General features: G+C 50.9%; 1 protein-coding gene across 5 annotated transcripts in view; it reads left to right on the forward strand.

Moving 5' to 3' along the window:
* Positions 1–225: 225 nt before the first annotated feature.
* Positions 226–9,953, forward strand: part of nbeal1 (neurobeachin-like 1) — a 60,027-nt gene continuing 50,299 nt past the window's right edge. For 2 of the 5 annotated variants that reach the window (XM_035394095.1, XM_035394096.1), the window contains exons 1-2: positions 226–770; positions 1,881–2,392. In XM_035394095.1, the coding sequence (XP_035249986.1) occupies positions 2,342–2,392 (51 nt within the window). In that variant the 5' untranslated portion in view covers positions 226–770; positions 1,881–2,341. The remainder of the gene's footprint in view (positions 771–1,880; positions 2,393–9,953) is intronic. The other 3 variants (XM_035394099.1, XM_035394098.1, XM_035394100.1) reach the window with 3 other exon arrangements.

The following is a 9,953-nucleotide window of genomic DNA, read 5'->3' on the forward strand; positions in this document are numbered from 1 at the left end:
CTGCAATCGTCATTTCGACCAGTCAAGGTTATTTTACGTCCATTAAGAAAGCGTGCATGCCAGGTGGCAGTGTTCGAGACTACTTGTAGAGGCACGAAAAGCATGTGAGGCGCAATAACACCGTTTTGACGGTAGATGGCCTCCTTTCCAAAGAAACGGTAATGGAGGATGCACGTGAACACATTCCAATACAGAAATTTACTTACGATCTTTATTATATCTGTTGGTATTGGTTGGATCGATAACAGATAGATACTCATAAGATCGTAAATGCCCTGGAAGTGTCTCTGAAATGGCTACCAGTCGGGGGCGGTCGATCACTGCCAGACAGAAACCGAGACCCACCCTTAGCGACCCGTGGGCTCCACATCGTCAACGTAAAGCAAGCGTAGACTGTCGCAAATGCATTAGCGTTGCAGAAACTCAACAAAAACCACCACCTTGCTCTCATCCTGTCATGACTTTCCCTGAATGCAGGCTGCACCCTGCAGTACCTTCTCGGCACTAACCACCTCACCTGGTTGGCACTTGGAAGTTTACAACAGAGTTGTTTTGCGCGTGCACTGTACTCTGTAAAGCGCCCTGGGCTGGTATGGGTTACTTCGAAGGATTGTCTCGTCACCGAAGAGCTCAGTGAGAAACGGCGATTGTGTCCAACTTAACTGAAGTTTTTCCATGCGCTATTTCGCCGTTTAAAAACGAAGTATTTCGCCTAAGAAGACTGAAAATATACTGTCTTGAAGACACAGTTTGCGAGCCAAAGCAGGCAGGTAATTAACGTTAGCAAACGACGACACGTATTTGTTGCCTTGTATTATATGTGTAAAACGTAGCCTTTTTCCAGCATTTTAATACTGACAGTGTAACAGTTAGCTACAACTAGACTGTAACGTTATTTACCTAACAAATTTACTTTAGTTACTAGTTAACAAATTAGTTGAGGTCAGTAGGTTGAGTTCACTGAACGCTTTCAGTAAACGGCTAGCTGTCTCGTTAATATTGAATCTCAATGGTGCTTGTCGGTATGTCAACCATCGTAGCTACTGTATGTATGGAGACCCTGCTGTTAATGTCAAAAGTTGGCAATCGTTAGCTTGCTGCTTAGACAGGCTGTACAAAAACAAGCACTTTTCTTTACCTACTAACATTAGCAAATTGCTAAGTCGTTTCCACAAATTAAGTTCCTTACGATGGAAGGTTGTTGGTTAGCCAACATCACAAGTGTCTTCGATATATTCCTTTAGTCTAGCTAGCTAATATGTTATGTTTTTATTTTGGTGATATTTCTAAGATTGTTTGGCAACAGTTGAATGCTAATATGTCGTAACGTCATTTCAGTACAATTGGCTACTTAACGTTAAATATGGTGCGTTTCCACCGGCAAAGTAGCCTACTTCGCTTGCTGGCGTTAGTAAACCAGCCAACTTGATAGCGTTAACAAACAATGGATGTAACCTAGAACGTCGCAGTGAAAATAATTAGTCATAGTTGATTAGCTTCGGCCCTTTATCGCTGGTGAAGATGTTATGGATGGCTTGCTACAAATGAGCTAACTTACTGAATTATAGCATAAAAACTGCAACACTGTTTGCTCTCCAGTTTACAGCTAACCAATGTCACACATAGTCTAAAGTAGCTTGCGAGAAATGATTCAGATGAAACAGAACCTGACACATTATTTTTGTCAGAAAACTTTTCTTCAATCTGATTTATTTGTAGTTGATAAATGTTAAGACGATCTACCAGGAAGACGTAAATGTCCGTTAAAATATTGAGTCATCTTATGCGTAACTTAAATTTAATTTTGCTTCCTTGTGTTGACACTGTTGACGCTGTCATCAGTACTACCTACACATTTCTCGTTCTCCCGTTGGATACAGGGCGATTCCTTAAAAGTGCTCTGTCACGAAACGGAAAGAAGAACAAGAAAAACCGATATTCTCATCCAGAGAAGCAAACCGAAGACTTGGACCGTGACAGTGCATCAGGAAACGGGAGCCCCGTGAGCAAGTCATCAGGGAATGCATAATTCAGTATGGAAGTTCACACCGACCAACAAAGGGCTTTGAATTCACGCTAATGGAATTAATCCAGTCCGACGGGGAACCCACCATGGAGTAGGATATTTTATTGTTGACACCCTTAAAACAGGGTCGCTTCTCGTGGTGTCGACTGTGTTGGGTCCTTTTGAGATCCACAGCGGATGTGATACTGTTGGTAAAAACCTACCAGGTAATGTCGAACGCCTAGCAAAGGACAAACAGACCTAAAGATGAGGAGTTGTGGATTGTGAAAATAGGCTCGCGTGGGTATATGTTGTCTGCAACACGCGGTGTTGATAATGGCATCCAACGAAAGACTGTACGAGGTGTGGATGCTGTACTGCAACAAGGTAAATACGTATTTCTTACGGGGGTTCTGTTGTGTGAGCGTTGTCTTTGCGTCTGTCCTTGTGTTGTCCGTTCTCTTGGTGTTCATTTGCTGTGAAAGGTCGCTTTTGTTTACTTTTTATCTTGACATTACATTGCCCGCACTAGGCTTGTGGAGAGAACCATCAGATAAGGATGAATTTGCAATTGCACACGTTTATGATATATATTTTTTGGTATGTAGGACTGTTGTTATTTTCTTTGGGAAGGAACGAGTAGCAGGTCATGCGTGACGATTTGTAATTTTGTGGCTCGCCTGCTATTTCAGCTGCAGGAATGTTCCAGTTAGCTACTCAGTTTAGCACAAGATTACACGTATACCCGCAGTGTTTCTGATATCACCCATTCTCTCATTACGCCGTGTATTTTTTGGTGATCGCTGCGTATTAGTATACGATTTGTCTAAGTGTAAGACGCGATGATTCGCAGTGCGCAAAAGTACCAGTCACACACTCGACTCTCCTGTGGAATTCACCTCCCGTTCTGCTCGCGGATCCCGAGAGGAGTGTGTCGGAAACCCGGGGTTTTCACGACCGCCGCTGCTATGATGTAATGGAGGATGCACGTAATCGGGTTGACTGTGCGAGTGCACGAGCGGCCGTTCTGTCAGTGTTCCTTTTCCTCAGTGACATTACCCGTAACTAAGGCTAATTATTTTGAGTGTTGTGGCGTTTCATTCTCTTCATTCTCGGACTCAGACTCCGAGGCTTTCCCTCAGGGTTTGGGTGACACGTTTGCTAAATCCATTCTAGTGTTGTGGTGTTTTTTTAATGGGCGAATTCGTAATCCAGCCTACTGAATAACAAACTGGCATTTAGTGCTGCTGGTGGAGACGATCTTCATCGTTTAAGACCATCCGGGTGCATTTCCCACCTCGGGTTCTACTTTAAGGCACAATTCCCAGTTGTTTGTCTTGAAGAAGAAAAAATGAGCGCACAAGAATGCTTGATGAAAACAGCCGTACATTTCTGCTCTTGGTGCAATACTGCTGTGCTCCATCAGTCAGCTGTTATTCCTGTAATAAAGTGCCCGCTGACTGTCATTCAGATGTAGTGTTCAGCAACGTGGATTTGATTGATCTCTCTGGGCCCGCCCCCGCCGCCTTCCCGCACGCTGAGTGAAGGAGTCCCGTGCCCGAGCGCGTCAGAGGACGGTAGTGTCCACTCACTTTATTGGCACAAGCTGCACTTAATAGGAGGATTTCATTAGCTTTGCACACACGGTGCAGGTTTCACGGTTTTGCATTGAATACCAGCCAGTGCCGAAAGCACACATTGGGCGTAGCGCTGACCTTTCAGACTGCTGGGGGGAGGGAGTGTTTGCGTTCGCAAACCCCCTCCCTGATTTGGGGGGCCCCTCGCGACTGTTCGGAGAGATCCCGCGAGCCGCTGGGGAATCCCGGGAGTAATCGGCGCGGACGACGACGGCGGCGGCGGTCAGGAGGGACACAGGGGGTCTTTTGAGCTCTGGCCTGAGCACTGCTCTTTTCACAGCCTCGAGAGCGCGCAAGGGAGGCCGTGTCCGTGGGACCGTGACCTCATAACTGCCCGCACTGTTGCATTCTGGGACATTACCAATGGTCACCCTCCTGTGGCTCAGCGCTCTGGTGTTGTCACTGTTCTGACTCCACCCCCCCCGCCGTCCCCCCCCCTTTTCTTGGGGATCCCCTGCATAGCTTCCCTTCCCGCCCAGCTGTCCCCCCGGCCCCCGGTGCAAGGCCTGGCACTGGCATTTCTGCATCCTGGCTCCAGACCCACATTTTTGGGCTGCCATTTTGGCTCGCGCTCCTCCTCCGGCCGAGTTCCTCGAGTTGCCACGGGGGATGAAAGGCACTATATAAATCTGTTTTGTCTTGTATTGTCAGAGTAGGCAGTGGTAACTTCTGCTGTGTAAGACTGGGAACGTATAAGTGTGACGTCATTGGAGGAGGACAGGCACGTGTGTTCTAAAATCCGTACAGTACAACTCTGGCCATCAGAGAAGTGGCTAAGCAGTTATTATGGAAAGATGACATGCACAACAGTCACAGCAGCTAAAAAGAATGAATATAAAGCACTAGCTTGCCATGTCTAGGTGCTGAGTGAGGTGTGTAGGTTTGGGGCTGTGCCTGTGCCCCTCAGTCACTGAGCTGTGCTTCAGCACTGCTGGTCCCGGCCCAGGCTGAGGCCTGTCACAGCCACAGGGAGAGAACCTGACAGACCTGTACTCACCTGCAGCTCTGGCCCGGCGGGTCCCGTTCCTGCCTCTGCCCTCCAAACCTGTTCAGCCGCCGCGAAGCCGCTCTGGGCGGGTCACCTTTAACAAGGGCACTGTGTCAGTGGGGGTGGAGCACGGCTGCCTCCTGCACACACTCACAGACACACATACTTACACGCTCACACGCTCACACACGCTCACACACCCACACACACACACTGACACAAACACGCTCGCACACACACACACATACTCACACACACACACACACGCTCACACACACACACACGCTCACACACGCTCACACACACGCTCACACACACACACACATGCACACATGCTTACACGCACACACATGCTCACACAAACACGCTCGCACACACACACACGCACACACACGCTCACACACACATACTTACACGCTCACACACGCTCACACACGCACACACACTCACATGCACATGCACTCACAGACACACATACTTACACACACACTCACAGACACACACGCTCACACACACACACACTCACAGACACACACGCTCACACACACACACACTCACAGACACACATACTTACACACACACTCACAGACACACACGCTCACACACGCACAGACACACATACTCACACACACACATGCTCACACACGCTCACACACACACACACACACGCTCACACTGACACAAACACGCTCGCACGCACACACACACACACGCTCACACACACACACTCACGCTCACACACACACACACTCACAGACACACATACTCACGCTCACACACGCTCACACACGCACACACACACACACACGCTCACACACGCGCACACACACACACACACGCTCACACACGCACACGCTCACACACGCACATGCACATGCACGCTTGCACACACACTCTCACACACACACTGACACAAACACGCTCGCACGCACACACACACACACACCCACACACACACACACTGACACAAACACGCTCGCACGCACGCACACACACGCTCACACACACACACTCACACACACACACACACACACACACACACACACACACACACACGCTGACACACGCACACACACACTCACAGACACACATACTCACACACACACACGCTCACACACACACATGCACATGCACGCTTGCACACACACTCACACCCACACACACACGCTGACACAAACACGCTCGCACGCACGCACACACACACACAGACAGGAAGTGCCTGAGGGACACCTTACCCTGCAGCACTGTCTGCACCTCCGCCTCCCTGCTTCCCTGCACACGTTCATGTTCAACCCTAATTACTGAGGGAGCCCTTTCTCTGCGACACACAGCGTTGTACAGTCACAGGCTGAAACCACGGGGGGGGGGGACTGAGCAGGCCAGGGGAAAGTGCTGCGATTTCACATACTCACCCCAGCAGATTATCCCAAGCAGGGTTTATTTCCTGCTTTCGTTGTTTGTCTCCAGGTTACAATTTAATCAGCTTCCATACTGAGGGCACAGAGAGGGGCATGGCCTGAATATATTAAGACACCCACTTCCATGGTAACGGCGACGATGACAACAGCGGTGTCAGTAACACCACTGCACGTGTATCCGTATTCATTCTCTCACGATATCCCTACAGCCTTGTTTCCCCATAGCCTTTAGACTTTAGCCTGTGGATGTTCATGTGGCTCTTGAGATGCCTGTGATGTTGCATGCGAGTCATGTGCTGTAAATAGCCGAGCCTTTATAATGTGTGTGTGTGTGTGTGTGTGTGTGTGTGTGTAGGGTGTACCCTGCACCCTGCCAGCCTTGCTGTGTGACCGGTTGAACGCGGGCCAGACCACACAGTATGGCTCAGTGTGACCACAGCAGTCCCTGCACTATAAATACCGTAAGCACGGTGACATCACCGGCCTGCGTGTGAGTCAGTCTCTATGCCAGGGGTGGCCAACCCAGGTCCTGGGGAGCCGCAGGGTCTGCAGGCTTTTGTTTTTACTCGGCACTTAATTGATCAATTAAAGCAGTTGATTACACAGTTAACTCACCTCACCTGGTTTATTTTGTGTAAGTGGTTGTTGTATTTAAGGTGAAAACAAAAACCCGCAGACTCTGCGGCTCCCCAGGACCGGAGTTGGCCACTCCTGCTCTATGCCGTCTGCGACTTAAAGGCGCTATATTACGTTCGGTCGAGTCTCCATACTGTAGCTGCTGGGGTTGGAGCTACTTCATATTTTTGTCTGTGACTTTCTGCTCCTCGTCAGGGGTAATAAAATGGCGGTAAGACAGTCGTGCATGTCACGCACAGACAGTCAAGGGGAACTCCACCAGTCAGGGAGGACATTGATAGCAACCAGTGGAATGGTGCCAAAGGTGATTAGTGGATGCTTTGTTAACGGCTCCTCTCTGTTTTCTACACGTGAAGTGATGTTGCAACTGTCTTATCCCTACTTGAACTCTCATAAGATCACAAGTATGTGATGAGAGTGTTCTTAACTGAACATTCTAATGCTGATGTCACAATCACTACTGGTAATGGAAAGCAGTGGAGTTCTAGAACACCGACTTAGAATTTTGAAAAAATAACATTCCAGAAAACCTACTCTTATGCCTTGCTTGTCCTCTCTGCCCCTGGGGGGGGTTAGGGGGGGCTCCTGTGTAAGAGTGGCAGTGGTACTGTGCAGTCTAATCTGCCCCTAAACAGGCACAACCCTAGTGACTGTGTGGTGGAGGGTGGGGCCGTGGGGTTGGTGGGCTGGTCAGGAGAGCCAAATTGAGCCACGGCTGAGGTTTTCCCCTGGCGATGTCGGGCGGGGTCGGGGAGACCGCGCCTGTCTGGGAGCCCTCCGGGTACATCCGCTCGGCAGTATTTACTTTTTACTGCGTCTCCATTCGCTGTCTCCGCTGGGACCTAATTTACGGGGATGTAAACCGTGAGCTGCCTCGTCCACGTCGGAGGGGAGATTCGCGGCGCGTCCGTTACCCTGATTGACAACACGGCACTTCTTAAAAATAAGAAGACGTTCTTCGGATGCCATGTGCTGGAGGAGCTGTGCTCCTGTTTAACATTGAAAAGCAGCGTTGTACGTCAGCGCTTGCGCTCTCTGCCGCTGCCTGCTGTCGTCGTTACGGTTTGAATCGTCTTTGCGTTTGGTTGTTGGGCACGTCAGTATGACGTTCCTGTTTCGATCTTCTAAAGTTTTATCTTGAGAGTATAAGCAGCCGTTTCTGTGTGTTCCACACGTTGAGCTCCCGTAGTTCGGTGCAGAATTACCTGCGTTTCCTCAGGTGTCGGTGAAAAGCTTAGCGGGGGACTGTACTACAGCGCCAAATCACAAGGACCCGAGCAGGACGGCATTTAAAAAAACTGAGATGGTAAATGGTAAATGGACTGCATTTATATAGCGCTTTTATCCAAAGCGCTTTACAATTGATGCCTCTCATTCGCCAGAGCAGTTAGGGGTTAGGTGTCTTGCTCAAGGACACTTCGACACGCCCAGGGCGGGGTTTGAACCGGCAACCCTCCGACTGCCAGACAATCGGTCTTACCTCCTGAGCTATGTCGCCCCCCCGAGATACTTCGGGATGACGTGTCTGGCTAGATGAACGCTCGCGCGTTCACCGTAGGAGTTAACTGGGCTCGGCGCTGCTGAGATGCGAGGGCGATGGAGGTCAGTGCCCTGCCAGGGCTGCCTCGGGGGCTCACGCACACTCTCCCTTGCGTTTCTGCCAGCCCGTCGCTCTCTGAGAACGCCTCGCCGGCCTTTCGTTTCCCTGCTCAGCGGCGCGAGGGCGGCCTGCGCTGAAGGACGCCGCGTCGCTCGGCGTTGAGTCATCCCCGTGTGATGCAGCGCGCCTTTCAGAACGCGGTGATCGAGGTGGCCGAGGGCGGGTTAATCATCTTCTTGGGTGCGCACAAGATTGAACCCCCTGCGTCGGTGCTTTGAGCTCTTTGCTGTGTGGGAACGCAGCAGGGCTCTGGGCTCTGTGCTCTGTGCTCTGTGTGAGTGTAGCAGGGCTCTGTGCTCTGTGCTCTGTGTGAGTGTAGCAGGGCTCTCTGTGAGTGTAGCAGGGCTCTGTGCTCTGTGTGAGTGTAGCAGGGCTCTGTGCTCTGTGTGACTGTAGCAGGGCTCTGTGCTCTGTGTGAGTGTAGCAGGGCTCTGTGCTCTGTGTGAGTGTAGCAGGGCTCTCTGTGAGTGTAGCAGGGCTCTGTGCTCTGTGTGAGTGTAGCAGGGCTCTGTGCTCTGTGTGACTGTAGCAGGGCTCTGTGCTCTGTGTGAGTGTAGCAGGGCTCTGTGCTCTGTCTGAGTGTAGCAGGGCTCTGTGCTCTGTGTGAGTGTAGCAGGGCTCTGCGCTCTGTGTGAGTGTAGCAGGGCTCTGTGCTCTGTGTGAGTGTAGCAGGGCTCTGTGCTCTGTGTGAGTGTAGCAGGGCTCTGTGCTCTGTGTGAGTGTAGCAGGGCTCTGTGCTCTGTGTGAGTGTAGCAGGGCTCTGTGCTCTGTGCTCTGTGTGAGTGTAGCAGGGCTCTGTGCTCTGTGTGAGTGTAGCAGGGCTCTGTGCTCTGTGTGAGTGTAGCAGGGCTCTGTGCTCTGTGTGAGTGTAGCAGGGCTCTGTGCTCTGTGTGAGTGTAGCAGAGCTCTGTGCTCTGTGAGTGTAGCAGGGCTCTGTGCTCTGTGTGAGTGTAGCAGGGCTCTGTGCTCTGTGCTCTGTGTGAGTGTAGCAGGGCTCTGTGCTCTGTGTGAGTGTAGCAGGGCTCTGTGCTCTGTGTGAGTGTAGCAGGGCTCTGTGCTCTGTGTGAGTGTAGCAGGGCTCTGTGCTCTGTGTGAGTGTAGCAGGGCTTTGTGCTCTGTGTGAGTGTAGCAGGGCTCTGTGTGAGTGTAGCAGGGCTCTGTGCTCTGTGTGAGTGTAGCAGGGCTCTGTGTGAGTGTAGCAGGGCTCTGTGCTCTGTGTGAGTGTAGCAGGGCTCTGTGTGAGTGTAGCAGTGCTCTGTGTGAGTGTAGCAGGGCTCTGTGCTCTGTGTGAGTGTAGCAGGGCTCTGTGCTCTGTGTGAGTGTAGCAGGGCTCTGTGCTCTGTGTGAGTGTAGCAGGGCTCTGTGTGAGTGTAGCAGGGCTCTGTGTGAGTGTAGCAGTGCTCTGTGTGAGTGTAGCAGGGCTCTGTGCTCTGTGTGAGTGTGGCAGGGCTCTGTGCTCTGTGCTCTGTGTGAGTGTAGCAGGGCTCTGTGCTCTGTGTGAGTGTAGCAGGGCTCTGTGTAACAGCACTGCTGACTTATGTGACCATTTTACACAGCGAGCAGGGAACACCCAGAATGTGCATCCTACTGAAGTAATGGGTGCCTATGT

Source organism: Anguilla anguilla, chromosome 15 (assembly GCF_013347855.1).
Source record: "Anguilla anguilla isolate fAngAng1 chromosome 15, fAngAng1.pri, whole genome shotgun sequence".
NCBI classification, from domain to species: Eukaryota; Metazoa; Chordata; class Actinopteri; order Anguilliformes; family Anguillidae; genus Anguilla; species Anguilla anguilla.